Source organism: Megalobrama amblycephala, linkage group LG19, assembly GCF_018812025.1.
Source record: "Megalobrama amblycephala isolate DHTTF-2021 linkage group LG19, ASM1881202v1, whole genome shotgun sequence".
Taxonomy (NCBI): domain Eukaryota; kingdom Metazoa; phylum Chordata; class Actinopteri; order Cypriniformes; family Xenocyprididae; genus Megalobrama; species Megalobrama amblycephala.
Window position 1 is genome coordinate 25,684,482 of NC_063062.1, and position 17,221 is coordinate 25,701,702.

Sequence of the window (17,221 nt, forward strand, 5' to 3'; positions counted from 1 at the left end):
AAAAAAAAAAAAAAAAAAAATATAAGCAAGTGTTCACTACCGTAACATTATTAGTGTGCTATAACGACTGGTTAGCTCCACAGGTTTCTGCGTGCATATCGTTGGTCTGATCTATACCCTGGACCTCTGTAAAGCAAAAAATATTAGTAGTGTGTCAGCCCAGTCCTCCACAAGCCTTGGCATTAAGCCAAGAGGCAGAAAAGTAACACCGCTGCCAGTAACAGCTGTTGTGGTGGCGAAGGCTAAGAAAAAACGAAAACGGAAACCCGTCTTCTGTCACTACAGCAATGACAGGTAAGTTGTTTTTTATACTTTATAAATAGCAAATATGATAAACCATGTAACATACTGTGGATTTGGAGTACCAGTACTTTTATGACACAAGTATAAAAGACAAGAATTTTGTATATTGCAGAGCCTTGTCTGAAGTGACATGATGATTTTGAGTTACTCAGAGGATTGACAGGGACACCTATGAGCTACATAGCAAACATGCCACCAATAGATGTAGCAGTAGGTCAGGAAAAGTACCCTCTTGGAAATGGTTTGAGCTACCAGGTAAAGCAGTGATAAAGATTATAACTTGATAAAGATTTAAAGATTAATTTATTAATTGTGGGCAAACACAGTTTATTACAAAAGAAAAACATTCACAATATTTTACAAGAAAGTTTACATTTTACAAGAAAGTGTAAAATGTTAAAAATGGGATACAAAATGCAAATGAATTCTAATAAATTGGCAGGCAGAGAGAAATCGTGGCAACATGGGTTAACTCAAAAATACAAAATCAATCTGTTTACTTGGCAACAGTACAGAAGTCGATAACCTCCCACTCAAATATGAAAATACTTAAGGTTCAAAGTTTATTACAAGCCCAGAGGGCAATTTTTGGTGCAGCATAAAATTTGTAAACATATCTGATGCAAAAACTTGAGAAAATGAAGTCCAGGCCGTGATGACGTTTAAGAAAAATTATTTATTCATTTTCAATTAAAATTAACCTCACATGCAAATTCCAATCAATAATGAAAACGTTTAATAAAACCAAAAGGTAAAAATCAAAATCTGAAATCGAACATTCATGATAAGAACATTCTGAAATCTGAGTATAGTAATTTGCAAGAAAATCATTAGAAATGGCGCCAACGAGACAGCAAGATGCAATCAAGATAGCAGGAAAAAGGGTACCAATCGAGAGAATGAGCCAAGTTTTATACCCCAAGATTGGAAAAACTTACATCACATTCGGAGGTCTTGTTTTGGATAGATAAGAAAGGTCAAAGTGAACCTTTCCATGGCTTGGAGTTTTTAAAGAAATTCATGACATTTGATGATTTCCTGCTATTCTGACAGTCATTGGATAATTTGGTGATCTCGTGACAATTGACATTATCAAACAGAGCATAAACACCCCAAAATAGTATCTAAATGGGTGGGGTAACACCTTCTTCGGAATAATACAATAACAAGTTAACATTTGACAAAAAATTCCCTTTCATTTGAATACAAAGATACAAAATATTATTGCAGAAAAAGTACATCATGTGATCCATTCTAGAACATTTACGCTTTGGTAAAATTTTGGCAGAAACCCAACTCAACCACAAAAATAACAACCCTCTTTTACCCAGAAACTTAAAGTTCACTTGGAACATCAAAGTCATACAGTTCAACAGGTGAAATAACACAATAGAGATCAAAACAACAAAAGAGCATAATATGGAGTAAATATATGGTTCCTCTTGAATATAAGTGATTATATGCGAGCAACCCGAGTAAGATGATATGAATACTTGAAATCATAAGTAACATTAAAATTCATAAACAATAAATGATGATAAAGAGATTAAAAATGATTAATAATGAGTGATTACATAGAATATGAATAAATGAACATGCATAGATGAATATAGACCATTTCGGATCCATCAATATCATACAAAACACACAAACAAAACAAAAACAGCAAACAACATTCTGACATCCTACAAGTTTAAAAGTCTTACATCAGTGGGAATAAAAGAATGTCTATACGATTGCTTTTTAGTTTAGGCATACTATAACATATACAAAGACCTTTTCTTATTTCTCTAACTATCGTCAAGAAAACAATTCTACAGATATTGGAATGAGGGAAATGGAAATATGAATCTATATCTACAGTATATGTGTGTGATATGTATATTATGTTTATATATGCATATAATTATATTGTCTATACATTAGTTTATAAATGGATGACTATAAGATATATTAACTATAACTGTTGTTGTTATTATCATTATTACATCGCACTGGACTTATATCTTTTTTGTATTATCAAATTATATATATATATAATTTGATAATACAAAAAAGATGCACACATTCCTCAACCCTAACAGGGCTCAGGTGCAGGATGAAGGCAAACCGAAAAAAATAAATAAATAAATTATCCGCACACTGATGTAACTGCTCCTCGAGGTATCTAAATGTATAAATAGCAACGTTTCGACCAACTGGTCTTCATCTTTGTGCCTGATAAAGACTAGTTGGTAGAAATGTTACTATATATATACATTAAATATTTTAAGGAGCAGTTACATCAGTGTGCTGATAATTCATTTTGTTTTTTGCACATGAGTTAACTGCAGCACTTTGCTGTCCATATGTGGCTCTTCAGCAGCCTATGCTTGAATGATGTGTTGCTGGAAATTAGACAACATACATACCACAAACCATATCTGATTTATATTTCCTAACATGGAATTAGGGATCCTACCAGATACTATTTTAAATTTTTTGAATTTCCCTTATCCACCATGAGCCCATCACCTATCTTTAGGTAGCCACACTGAAGCAGATCGTTCAGTAAACTTTGAATCTTTGAATAGTAACAATAGTTGTATGGATTCAGAGTTTACAATTACAGAATTAAAATTGCATTACAAAATGTGCTAATACAGCTCCTGGATGCGATAGGGTAAGTTATATAATGATAAAGCACCTGTCGGATAATGTATTATTAATGATACTCAAGTTATATAATAAAATATGGTTAGAAGGAATACTTCCAAAGATATGGAAGCAAGCTGTAGTTATTCCTATTTTAAAACCAGGTAAAAATACAACAAACCCAGGAAGTTATCGACCAATTGCTTTAACTTCAAATTTATGTAAAATAATGGAAAAAATTATAGTTCATAGACTGTCTTATGAACTAGAAAAGAAGGGTAAATTATGTAAATATCAGTGTGGATTCAGAAATAAAATATCAACAATGGATGCATTAATTAAGGTTAGTAATGAAATAGAGAAGGCAGTTAAAATGAAAGAAATGATGGCAGTAGTATATTTTGATATAGAAAAAGCGTATGATACAGTATGGAGAGAGGGGTTGTTAATTAAAGCATCAAGGATAGGAATAAATGGTAACATGTATAATTGGTTATCTCAGTTTTTATTTGAACGATCATTTATTGTACAAGTAGGAGCATGTCAGTCATCAGTTTTTAAAGCAGAAAATGGTATTCCGCAAGGTAGTGTTATAAGTCCAATTCTTTTTAACATTATGATTAATGATATTTTTGATAATTTAGGATATGGTGTGGGTTGTGCTTTATATGCTGATGATGGGGCTAATTTGGAAGAGAGGTCGAAATATATCTCAAGTGATATCAAGTATGCAAACAGCTATTAAAAAGGTGGAAAAATGGAGTATAGAATGGAGTTTTAAAATGTCAACAAGTAAGTCATGTTTTATGTTATTCAGTAAGAAAAAAGTTGTTAAAAATATTGATCTATTATTGTATGGTAAGTCATTAGAACAAGTAAAGGTTTTTAAGTATCTTGGAATGTGGTTAGATGGGAGATATACCTGGAATAAACATGTCGAGGAAATGGATAAAAAATGCAGGAGGATTTTAAATGTAATGAGGGCAGTAGCTGGAAAAGAATGGGGAGCTGAAAGAGATTTAATGTTAACAATATATCAAGCCTTGATAAGATCTGTAATTGATTATGGATGCATGATCTATGGTTCAGCATCAGAAACAGTATTAAGAAGATTAGATAGGATCCAGTATAGAGCTCTTCGAATATGCTTAGGAGCATCTAAAACAACACCAGTCAATGCGCTATTAGTAGAGACGAATGAAATGCCATTGAATTTAAGGAGAGCTAAATTGTCTTTGGTATATATGTCAGCTTTAAAGAGTTATACTGGAAAACATATAGCTAAAGATGTTTTAAATAATTGCTGGGAATACAACAACAAAGGGAGAGGATATGGATGGAATATACATCAGTTAGCAGAGAAATATCAGATTTCAAATATAGAATGTAGTGTATCACCTGTGTGGGGAGAGGTCCCAACATGGATAATTCCTGATATTAAAATGGATTTAGAGATACTAGAGAAGAAAAGGGAATGGGAGGAAATAGGTAAGATTAAATATAATGTAAATAAGTATATTCAGGAAAGTTTTTATGCAAGTATGCACATTTATACGGATGGATCCAAAGACCCCAAAACGGGTTTTACAGTAGGAATATATATTCCAGATTTTAAAATATCCATAACTAAAAGATTAACGTCTAATTTGTCAATATATTCTGTCGAAATGATTGCTATTATAATAGGATTAACATGGGTATAGAGTAAGTAAATCCAGACAGAGTAGTGATATGCTCTGACTCTGCTTCAGTTTTAACATCGNATTAGGTCTGAAAACCATATCCTGGTTGGCCAGTACGGGGCTACCAATATTAGACTGACCCCTTCCTGGCGTACTTTCTCCAGAACTCCCGGGAGCAGAGCGAACGGGGGAAATGCGTACAGACGTAGCCTCGGCCACACCGACAACCTTTTATTGACACCAGACCCAGCAAACGACAGGATTTTCAAAGTGGGATCTATGACGTCAAAGGGCAGCAAGCACCGCCTCCGCAGAAGAAGATCAACGCCTACTTCATCACTGCCTGTTTAGCCCACCCACCGATTCGTGCATGACATGCAATAGAATAGGTAGCCTAAGTAACATAGGCCTGCGTGGTACTAAACCAGATCAAGCTACCAAGCAATAAACATGCCGTTGAGGATTACAAAATATTGTGCAGTGCCTGGACTCAACAGACTAAACGTCAACTTGCATTGTTTCTCTTAGTAGGATGAAAATAATCTGTTATTTAACGGTGATTAAATTACATAAAGAAAACAATCAAAGAAAGCTCCCTTTGCAATCGTTGGAGTAAAGCGCGCTGAAGCGTGCTCTGGTTAATTACCACAATGGGTTGAAGCCATGTACTTCAACTTCCAGGTGTTTGCTATAATTAATCATTAGCTAATGATTTTCAAATGTATCATTATGTTATAACTTTACTTGTTGATGCACATGACTATTAACTAATTGTAAAGTAATATGTCATTATGGTTTTGACATCTACACTAAGCCAGGGAATTTAAATTTCCAACCATCTACAACCGGGACTCCACTGTATCAGATGAACTGCTGCATCCAGAGTCTTGTTGTTCATGGCACAGGAATATGTCAGGTTAAGCTTGAGGTCAAGGATTCAAAGGTGGAACACTGAGAACATGTGGCCGGGCACTGCTATTTCGTAACACTGTGTCAAGACCGGACAAAGAGAATAGAACCTATTATAATCAGTAATAGTGATGCTACACTAGACGCGGGGCGACGCTACATGACACAACAAAATGCTGCTTCTGTTATGAAGGACAAATGGACTTGCAATGGTTTGTCACATTATTCGATAATGGTCATGTCCAGTTTAAACACAGTGTAACAGTGGTCAGTAGTTCAGATTCTGGTGTGCTGATATGTGTGTGCATCCTTCAAACACATTCTCTGTCATTACCCTCACTGCATGTGCAACTGTCAAAACTCTTTAATTACATATTACTTAACAATTAGTTAATAGTCATGTGCCTCAACGAGTAAAGTCATAACATAATGATGCATTTTCAAATCATTAGCTACTGATTAATTAAAGCAGACAACTGAAAGTTGAAGTACATGGCTTCAACCCATTGTGGTAATTAACACATTAATTTGCACTTTTAGTTAATAAAATATGTTATTAAGGAATTAATACATTATGACACATTTAATTAATAACAATTCATATATTACTTAATATATTAATCATATAGACTCTTTATTAGTTGCTGATGCAGTAATTATTAATTAATGATTTAGTTCTTCATGAGTCATACATTAACGCATGATTATCTGTGCATTAGTTAAGCATGAATTAATGCATATTAGTGCACCAGTATTGTAAAGTGTTACCATGATAATTTTCTGGTGAACTGACCATTTAGCACTAATGGCAACTATCGTACCTGTAACTGTGAACAATTTCTGATGTCATCTTCAGGGTGTCTGAAAAGCTGGTAAACTTGCCAAGGTCCATCCAGCAGAGTGTCTCGCCTGCATCTGCAGCTGGAGGACGGAAACACGTCCTTCTGCTGGCTACGACTCGCTCAGGCTCTTCTTTCGTTGGTGAATTTTTTAACCAGCAGGGATCCAATATGTTTTACCTGTTTGAGCCGCTGCGGCATGTGGCGCTAATGTTATCAGTCAAGATGGACGGGACGAACGCCACAGTCGCTGAACCAGTGTATCGAGACGTTCTGCATCAGCTGTTCCTCTGTGACTTTTCCTTGCTGGAGAGCTTTATCAAACCCCCGCCGAAGGATCATGTGACAGCTGCGCTCTTCCGCCGTTATTCTAGCCAGTCGCTGTGTGAAGAATCCGTCTGCACGCCGCTTGTTAGAAAAGCGTTTGAGCAATTCCAGTGCATAGAGCGGCGCTGCGGGCCGCTCAACCTGACGCTGGCCTCTCAGTCCTGCATGCAGAAGAAACATCATGCGATTAAGTCCGTCCGTGTCCAGCAGCTAGAGACGCTACGGTCGCTGGCCGAAGATCCTAGACTCGACATGAAGTTCATCCAGCTGGTCAGGGACCCTCGCGCCGTTCTCGCCTCACGAATGGTTGCCTTCTCCAGAGAGTACAAGATCTGGAAGAAGTGGGCCGTGGACGAAGACCTTCCAGTGGATGAGGTTGAAGTGAGAAAACTCAAAGAAAACTGCGACAACATCCGCATGTCTGCTGAGATCGGACTCGAGCAGCCACCATGGCTTCGCGGACGCTACATGCTAGTGCGTTATGAGGACATCGCACGATTCCCCATGCGCAAAGCTGCAGAGATGTACAGCTTTATAGGCATTCCCTTCACCACAACGGTGGAAGAGTGGATCCTAAAAAACACTCAGGCATCTAAGAAAGTCAGTGAAGTTTTTTCCACCCAGAGAAATTCCTCTGAACAGGTGGAGAAATGGAGGTTCAGCATTCCCTTCAAACTGGTTCAGCTGGTGCAGAAAGCATGCGGCCCCACCATGACTCTGTTCGGCTACAAGTTTGCTGAAAACAAAGACATGTTGATCGATAAATCAGTGAGCCTGATCGAAGACAGAACATTCTTATGATACTGTACATACTTCATGAAGAAGAATGCTGAGATTTAGGAAGTTGTTTGTGACATGATTGAAATATTATGCAGAAATGAATTATATAACTTAAGCATTACTGAATGAAGAAATATTTTGACAAGTACAGTAGAAAAGATAATTGAGTTGAAGTGAATTGGCACATAGCAGGTGTTTGGGGTGTTTTCAACTGTACTGTATATACTATATGTTTTGAGGGAAATTAGCTAACAGACGTTTCTGATCTGCTTCAGTGTGTTCAGATATTCTTTCCTCCTATCCGCTGTCAATAAAAGACACAATGATTTAAATGGACTCAAGCAGTATGAGTGGTAGCTGAAAGCCTAAACATAATATATGCCAAGGCACATGTGAACAAAGATCTCTTTCAGTGCTGTTGCAAAAGAATCCATGAATGCAACAATGCAGGAACGGTTTTCTACAAAGTTTTAAAGTTGCATTTAAAGGGGTGGTTCACAGTTTTTTTTTTTTTGTTTGTTTGTTTTTTGTTTGTTTTTTCTAGGCTTGTTTATTGGGTGCAGTTTAACATGTCTTAATGCTTCATTTTTAAAAAAAGAATTCTTTATTTTTCATATATTTTACCTTTATTCTACACAGCTGTATCCATTGTCATTTGAACGTCCGGTTTGACTTCCTAGTTCACGAGTTCACACTTACAAATAAGTCAGGTAAATAAATTGGTAAATGTATTTGGCTGTCCGGGGAGACAGCACGCCATTATATGAAGTAACCCAGAGAGTGTGAGGAGACGGGGTGGTGGAGGGATTCTGGAAACTGTCGAGGATCCTTGGGTGAATTTTGACTGTGATTATATACAGGCCTGAACTCATGCCGATTGGGTAGATATACGTTGATTACAGATTGTTGACAGCTGGTTGAGATGACGTAATCATTAAGATGACGTAATGATTGGGTAGCTTATTTGACTTGTTCCTCCTGAACTACGTTAATAAAACATAATATAGTAGTCAACATTTGAAGTGGATCAAACTTAGTTCTTTGGACAACTTTGATGAACTTTTTTTGATCCACTTCAAATGTTGACTACTGTACATTGCTTGAATACAGACATAGCAATGGAAACTTTTCATTTTTCTGTCTTTTCTGTTCAGGCACATGATGGCCAAATTCATTCCTCATCCCCAACAGGACTGGGTTGACTGGCATGCTGTGCCTGTGACTGATTTTCTTTGCATTGTTGCTCTTCCATTTTAGCTGTAAAACAATAAAATGTCTATTGACCCCACGTTTAATTACTATTGTTCTTTAATATACATTAAGACAGTTTTAATTAAGTATGTTATAATTCCAACGTCATTTGATTTTGCTGATTTTATAAATTGTTTCAATTATTATTACTTCAACATGACACTTTGTTGGGTGTTGTTACCATAGACAGTAAAAAATATGGATGTAGCGTCCGTGGCGTCACCCATAGAGTTCTGAACAGCAGTTTTGAAGCGAAAATGAGGCCGCTGCCTTCTTAGCAGCGCGTCACAGCACGTCACTCCCGGATAACTGAAAATGGGCAAAGAGGCGGGGAGGTGGTTTGAGCTGATGTGACTGGTTGCTGAAACCACGCCCGCCTAGCTCAACATGACCATGTTAGCAGCAAAGGAGCTATCTATCTATCTATTAATGAAGATAAGTTTTATCATCAGAAAGTTCTAAAGGTTTACTGTCAATCTACTGTGTTTTTTTTTAAGATATAGATGCTCCAACACCAGTAGTGTTGGGTGTGCAAATAACAACATGGAAAATCAAATGGGACTTCATACCTTTATAATGAAATAGAGATCGCGAGAAGAATCCAATCTGTGGCAAAATATGAGTGTCCATTGCAAAACAAAAAAACAGTACTTTTTGTCCATGAAAGATTTATATTTTGTCCATCGTTTGCATCACATTTCTTCTGAATGATCTGCTCTCTGTCATCGTTCTTCAAGAAATAATGCAATCTGAGCAGCGTTTATGTTGTAAAACTGTATACGATTGTATCTAACAAACAAATGAGCCCGTGTCCAAAGTATATTTCTTCAAAATAGTGCAGCAGTTTTAATTATAATATCCAAGCAGTGCTGTCGGATTGTGATATCCTCTCGCCATTTTCATTGTAGTAAATCTCACAACCAAAACTTTCAGCCAATGAAACGATCCAACAACGTGTGTTGTTTATCTTCAGCATGCGAGCACATCTACACAGACACACATCAGTCTCAAATATAATGCAGCAAGCCATATTTTATAATTGTATAAAATAATCAAGCACAAATACGGCTGAGATGCCAAATTCAGCGGCAGCTGAGGTAACATGACGGCTCAGACAGCAGCGCAATCTACCTGTCACTCAAGTGACCACCTTAATTATGCAGAACTTTAATGCTTAATATAATTTAAACGGATGAGTTATAAAAAATTCACCCCCCTCAGAGTTGTCATGAAGGGCAAAAATAGCAGTATAGACCAAAACCACAATTTGAACCAGAGTGTAAACATGTTTTTTTCTGCTATAAACTTGGCCAATTTAACATGAGACTCAATGAGATTCTGCTCTCTTTTGTAGCCTGTCCCTAGCGGCCAGTCGATGAATCGCAGTTTAAGTCACTTCCGTATTGGCTTCACGAGAGACTGGGGGAGGTTGCCGCTTAGTTGTTACTGATGGGGACATGGGGTATGTGGAACAAAGTTTAAGAAACATCAAATGTTGTGCAAAATGTAACTGCAGACATGTTCAAACAAGGGTTAAAACACTAAGAGTAAAAATTGAACACACATCAATCTGATCCTGCAGTAGATAAAAGGGCCCGAATCAGATCATTGAGTTTTGGAACAATGGATCCACACAGAAATGAAGGAATAGGTCGAGGAGGAGGAGGAGGAGGAGGAGGAGGAGGAGGAGGAGGAAGAGGAGGAGGAGGAGAAGGAAGAGGAGGAGAAGGCTTGTGTGTGATGTCTGAGGGCAAAGTGTGGTTTTTCAGCAAGAGTGAATGGTTTTGAGTAGAGCTTCATTTTGACCTGAAAATAGGATGTTTGAGGAATTGGGTGAGGATTTGTGTTTACTGTTTTGAGAATATGAGGCATAGTTTCAAGAAATGTGTTTAAGCAATCGAGAAAAACTGTAAGGAAAATTAATAATGCATAAAATAAGGACATTCATTAAAGCAAATCAGTCATAACTAAATATGTTCAACATTACCTGTGAAGGGTTGAACCTCTGAAGGGTTAGGGTTATTTAACGCATGGCAAGTGTTGTGTTACTGTGCTTTAACTACAGTAAAACTATGTTTACTGAGGCAAAACCACTCTTTTCCATCCAAAATATAAGAATGTGAAACAGTACATCTTTTAAAAAAGACAAAAAGTTTATTATCAGCAGGGCACAGTTGTCAAAGATTTTTGCCTGATTGTGGGACATGTTTCATGCACCTTCCTTGGCTCTGGTCCGGGACACTTTCATGGACTTCATGTCCAGCAGCTTCCCACAGTAGGGGAGAGAGACAGAGAGAGTAAAGGGGAGACGTTATGACAAAAAAAAAAAAAAAAAAAGATTCTGAACTGTGGTCCAGTTGATCAAGCATTGCTGACTGGATACTTGAAGTGAATGACGGACTCAGTGTGCAGCTGAATCAATGCACTGGCATGTTTTAATAATATTCAAGGCATGATGCTAGAGACATTATACTTTAAGTTGTCATTATTGCATGCGCTAGTGGAGATGAAATCAAAATATGGATAATCTCAGCGCACTGAGTGACCACAGCTGAGAACCACCGCAACAGAACAATGTATTGTCTGTAATAGACAGATTCAATGTCAAACGTGTAGCCTTGTAAGAGGATGTTATTTAAAGGAACCAACTGCCAAACATTTAATCTCAACAGGTACCTTTCCATCAGGTGGGAAATGTAACGTTTTGAAAAACACCTACTGTGATGCAAATTTGTAGTGTAACAAATCAAAACATCTCAGGTTACGTATGTAATCATGGTTCCCTGAGAACAGGGACTTTCGAAAGGGAACTCTGTCTTTTGAATGATGAACTTAATGTCTCCACTGCAAACTCCAGTCATTTTTATTACAAACAAAACAAAAATACAATTATAATTATTGACATGCCACTTAACAAAACATTTAATGATGCGGGAGGACCTGATGTGATATCATATATGATGTCATATGAAGCAAGCCCAGCTGCAGAGCCAGAGATGCTGAACTCATTAGACCTAGCATCTTCTGAAATGCAACGCTCTGAGTGGCAGAGAAGCCTGGGGCGTAAAGGTTTTCGCGAGCTGCTGAATGGCCAGTGATCGCTCTGGAGTGATCATGCGGGTCGAGTCTAAAATTATCCCCAGGAACGAGACACGTTGGCTGGGAGATAACGAGCTCTTTGGGAAATTGACCCTGAGCCCCAAGCACTCCAAGTGGTTGAGGATGATGATTGAGGATCTGTGAGATGTTATCTCTGCCTCTGACTGGGCCAGCATGAGCCAGAGATAGCCTGAACGGAAGGACCGTGTATTGAAATGCCACCCCTTTGAAGGCGAATCTCAAGAATCACCTGTGATGGGGGGCTCTATATATATATATATATACACTACTGTTCAAAAGTTTGGGATCTGTAAGATTTTTAATGTCTTTAAAAAAAGTTTCATCTGCTCACCAAGGCTGCATTTATTTAATTAAAAATACAGTAAAATCAGTAATAATGTGAAATATTATTACAATTTAAAATAACTTATCTATTTGAAAATATTTTAAAATGTAATTTATTCTTGTGTTGGCAAATCTGAATTATCAGCATCATTACTCCAGTCTTCAGTGTCACATGATCCTTCAGAAATCATTCTAATATGCTGATCTGCTGCTCAAGAAACATTTATTGTGCACAGATGTACAAAATATTTGTGTACAATATTTTTTTTCAGGATTCTTTGATGAATAGAAAGTTCAAAAGAACAGTGTTTATCTGAAATCTAATCTTTTGTAACATTATAAATGTCTTTACTGTCACTTTTGATCGATTTAATGCATCCTTGCTGAAAAAAAAAAAAAAAATTTCTTTAAATTCTTCTCAAAAAAATAAAATAAAAATTCTTACTGACCCCAAACTTTTGAACGGTAGTGTATAATGCTACAGAAGCTTTGTATTTCAGATAAATGCTGTTCTTTTGAACTTTCTATTCATCAAGGAACCCTGAAAAAAAAAGTATACAACTGTTTTCAACATTGAAAATAATCATAAATGTTTATTGAGCAGCAAATCATCATATTAGAATGATTTCTGAAGGATCATGTGACACTGAAGACTGGAGTAACGATGCTGAAAATTCAGCTTTGCATCACAGAAATAAATTACATTTTATATTATATTCCAATAGAAAACTGTTAATTTAAATTGTAATAATATTTTACAATATTACTGTTTTTACTGTATTTTTAATTAAATAAATGTAGCCTTGGTGAGCAGACAAAACTTCTTTTAAAATCTTACCGATCCCAAACTTTTGAACGGTAGTGTATATATATATATATATAAAAAATTATACACAGCACACACACACACACAAATTTATTATTTAATTAACTTAAATATAAGTTTAAAAATTAGTTAATTTATTGTCTTGTCAATCAGTTTCTCAGTCAGACCTTGAAGGTTTCTGTTCATTTTGATTTATTTATTTTTTTTCAACATATTGAGTTCAATTATTAAAACATCAACTGAACTACATGATACTATGTCTGATTTACCTAAGAACATTGTTTATGTTTAATATTAAAAAGCAGGGTATTAGAATTGAAGGAATTTACTAACTGGATTGTTCATAGTGTAAAGAAAAAAGAAAAGTGTAAAGAACAATAAATAAATGTAGAGAATGTATTTTATCACTTATCTACTTTACTGAACACCATTATTACATAATTGAAGACTTTACACTGTTGTTGGATGAATCAAATTGAAATAGCATGCTTTATTTGGTAATGTGTTAAGTTATGAAGTGAATAAATGTACATTTTTAGAGAGAGAGAGAGAGAGAGAGAGAGAGAGAGAGAGAGAGAGAAACATTTTTTATAAAAACCTATTGCTTTACATCAGGGGTGTCCAAACCTGCTCCAACACACCTGTCTATCAAGCAGCCTTAAACCCCATGATTATCAGGTGTTTGATTCGGGTTGGAGCTGAAATCTGCAGGGCGGTAGTTCTTTACATAGTTCATTGGCTGAGACCTTTGTCTACAAATAAATCAGATAATAATATATTATTAAATCATAAAAACTAACATCTAAAACATGTTTTGTCCCTTATCTCAAGAATCAGTGTATTATGATGATGATTATAAGTACAGATGAAGGTGAAGATGAGGGTGACGAGAGTCACAGACAGACTCCGGATGATGTTCATGTGCTTCAAGCGCCCAAAACAGCAGCTGTATGAAAGCCTCCTCTCGCCCCTCACTGATGCTGATTTCATTCAAGTCTCTTTCAGACTGTTTGCTGAACACACAGAGGAGCGTTCAGGCTTTCAGCAACTTTATCACTTCAAATATCCAGCAGATTCACACGCGGCTTTTCCCCGTGACTGATGCTCGCCTCGGATTTGATCTGACGGAGGCAAAACAAACATTTCCTCTCGCCGTATTTTAGTCTCTAATGAAAGCTCAGAACCTCTGCTTGCTGCTCGCTTTGTTTCGACTGTGACAAACTATTTTACTGCTCCAGTTTCGCCCCAAATGTGAGAGAAGAAAACACACGCGCGAGCGGCTCGTGGACGCGCACAGACACAGAGCTTTGGGGCAGGTTGAGTCTACGAGGTTCTCATGTGTTGTTTAAGAGCGCAGCGCCGCGCGAGCGCTATTCATTGCTGAAAGCAGACAGCGTTTGAGAGACTCGATCCGATCAGAGAGAGATGGCAGAAACCGCCCCAGCCCCGGCTGCTGCCGCCCCGGCCAAAGCGCCCAAGAAGAAGTCCGCTGCGAAAGCCAAGAAAGCAGGTCCAGGCGTCGGTGAGCTCATCGTCAAAACTGTGAGCGCGTCCAAGGAGAGGAGCGGCGTGTCCCTCGCCGCCCTGAAGAAAGCTCTCGCTGCCAGCGGCTACGACGTGGAGAAGAACAACTCCCGCGTCAAGATCGCCATCAAGAGCCTGGTGACTAAAGGCACCCTGGTGCAGGTCAAAGGGACCGGCGCCTCGGGCTCATTCAAGCTCAACAAGCAGCAAGCCGAGACCAAGAAGAAGCCGGCCAAGAAAGCGGCTCCTAAAGCAAAGAAGCCCGCGGCCAAGAAACCCGCTGCGGCCAAGAAGCCCAAGAGCGCCGCGGCAAAGAAGCCCGCCGCGAAGAAATCGCCCAAGAAGGCCAAGAAACCCGCCGCCACAGCCGCTAAGAAGGCCACGAAGAGCCCCAAGAAGGCGAAGAAGCCAGCAGCCGCTAAGAAAGCAGCCAAGAGCCCCAAAAAGGCCAAGGCGGCTAAACCTAAGGCGGCAAAGCCTAAAGCCGCCAAGCCTAAAAAGGCAGCTCCCAAAAAGAAGTAAAAATCTAGTTTGTTCCTCAACGGCTCTTTTAAGAGCCACCCACTAACTCTGAGTAAAGAGCAAAACTCCTGTAATTAATCATTTCTTGTAAATGTTCAAAGGAAATAGTTAAGATGAAATTTTTGAAAACTGTTCTTAATAATATAAAATATTTATATGTAGTTTTCACTATATCACTTAATTTCAGTGAACCATTATTATATATAGAAGAAATTATTACAAACAACAATATGAAGTGATAAAACTCCAGTATTGCAATATGAACATAATTCTGTAGTTTCAGAAGGTCAATGAGCACAAAATATAGTGTGAAAGTGAAGCACTTTTGGCAGGAACAGCGTATAATATCCATATTCCATGTTAGTGTGTGTCAAACCCCAGTAGCATATTAATATTGAAGTGAATTATTTGAAAAACTTGTTTAAATTTTCACCATTTTAGTTCATTTTAACTGCACACAGAAAAACCACATTGTTAAATGAATATTTAGGAAAATAATTATCTTAAAATCTGTTTCTATCAGAAATATTTCACTAGTTTCGTCTTTAAAAGTCAAATACTTAATTATTCCCGCCAGAAAGGGGGTTGGGCTTTAGAGGGAAGTTCAGTGATTGGATGAAATCTGAACAGACTCTAAACCAATGAGCGACTGGCACTCTCCTATAAAGACAGTGTGTGCAGGATTGAGTTTTCATTCTCTTCCTGTTATTGATAAAGTTACAGTAACTGAACTCCAGAATGAGCGGCAGAGGCAAAACCGGCGGCAAAGCGAGAGCGAAAGCCAAGACTCGCTCCTCCAGGGCAGGACTGCAGTTCCCCGTCGGTCGTGTTCACAGGCTTCTCCGCAAAGGCAACTACGCAGAGCGCGTCGGTGCCGGTGCTCCTGTTTATCTGGCGGCTGTGCTCGAGTATCTGACCGCTGAGATCCTGGAGTTGGCTGGAAACGCCGCTCGGGACAACAAGAAGACCCGCATCATTCCCCGTCACCTGCAGCTGGCGGTGCGCAATGACGAGGAGCTGAACAAACTTCTGGGCGGAGTGACCATCGCTCAGGGCGGCGTGCTGCCCAACATCCAGGCCGTGCTGCTGCCCAAGAAGACCGAGAAGCCCGCCAAATCCAAATAAACCAGCTCCAGTCTCTCATTACACCCAAAGGCTCTTTTAAGAGCCACTCATTTCATCTGATAGAGAGCGCTTCCTTTTAATATTTAGACATCATAAACGCAGTGGGTGAAATAAAAATGACCTATCAAAACAATCAGAAATATGGTAAATGCATCAATAATTACAAATTCAATAACTGCTACAAGATGTGCATGTATAAAGGTATTTTTTTTTTTTAACACTGAATCTAATATTACATTGATTTTATTTTTTACAAGGTTTCAATGCAGAAGATGGATGCATGTTTTCTCAGTCCTTCTACCAAAACTCATTTGCTGTGTAAAAAGCATGTCAGTTAATTCCTTTATATTCACTTACAGAAAGCGTTCATTTTGAAAAAATGGATGGTTATTTGTGACAAAAAAAATAACTTTATATTAAGGCAAGGTGTATTTAATAAGCGCAAAAATTTTTTTTTCATTTAAAAGACAGAAGCTTCAAGTTAATTGTGTAAATGATGGATCAAACAAAACTGATAAAAACAGTGGTTTAAGTTTTTTTTTTTTTTTTTTTTTTTAGTAAAATAAATTTGGTAACAGGAATGAGTGTCCATATGTGTGAGAAAGAGAGTGTGTATATGGCCGTGTGTGTGAGTGAGATTTCTGTGTTGAAGGGATGTTGTGATAGTAGTACTTCACAGTGAAGGAGGTGGAGAGAGAGGGGGGAAAGGAGAGGGTTGCGGGTGCGTTTCACTCGTTCTCTTGCAGCATGCCATGGGTGTGTGTTTCTGGCACCTGCAAAGTATAGATTCTCTCCATCTTCTACAAAACAAAATAAAGAAAAAGACAAAAAGATGAAGTCACGTCGTGGTGGACTGGCTCCCTGCAAGTATGTCATTCACACTGTAAAAATAATCCTAAATAAATCTACAATTGAAGTAATTTCAACTGTAAAACTCATGAAACATAGTATTATATCAACTAATAATCACACAATTAAATCAACAAACCAGAGGACTCTACTCACTTATTTTTCATATGAGTAACAGGATTGAGTTTTTAAGCAAAAATGATCAA

General features: G+C 37.7%; 3 protein-coding genes across 3 annotated transcripts; all 3 read left to right on the plus strand.

Moving 5' to 3' along the window:
• Nucleotides 1-6,361: 6,361 nt before the first annotated feature.
• LOC125253922 (carbohydrate sulfotransferase 3-like) lies at nucleotides 6,362-7,803 on the plus strand (the record flags this gene model as incomplete). The annotated part of the gene is made up of 1 exon (XM_048168180.1): nucleotides 6,362-7,803. A coding segment is annotated over one exon (1,134 nt), but the record flags the coding sequence as incomplete, so codon positions are not given.
• A 6,598-nt stretch (nucleotides 7,804-14,401) lies between these two features.
• On the plus strand, nucleotides 14,402-15,127 carry LOC125254597 (histone H1-like). The gene has a single exon (XM_048169279.1). The coding sequence runs from the start codon at nucleotides 14,421-14,423 to the stop codon at nucleotides 15,039-15,041; it is 621 nt and encodes a 206-aa protein (XP_048025236.1). The 5' UTR covers nucleotides 14,402-14,420; the 3' UTR covers nucleotides 15,042-15,127.
• A 605-nt stretch (nucleotides 15,128-15,732) lies between these two features.
• LOC125254590 (histone H2A-like) lies at nucleotides 15,733-16,216 on the plus strand. Its single transcript, XM_048169273.1, has one exon. The coding sequence runs from the start codon at nucleotides 15,780-15,782 to the stop codon at nucleotides 16,164-16,166; it is 387 nt and encodes a 128-aa protein (XP_048025230.1). The 5' UTR covers nucleotides 15,733-15,779; the 3' UTR covers nucleotides 16,167-16,216.
• Nucleotides 16,217-17,221: the final 1,005 nt, after the last annotated feature.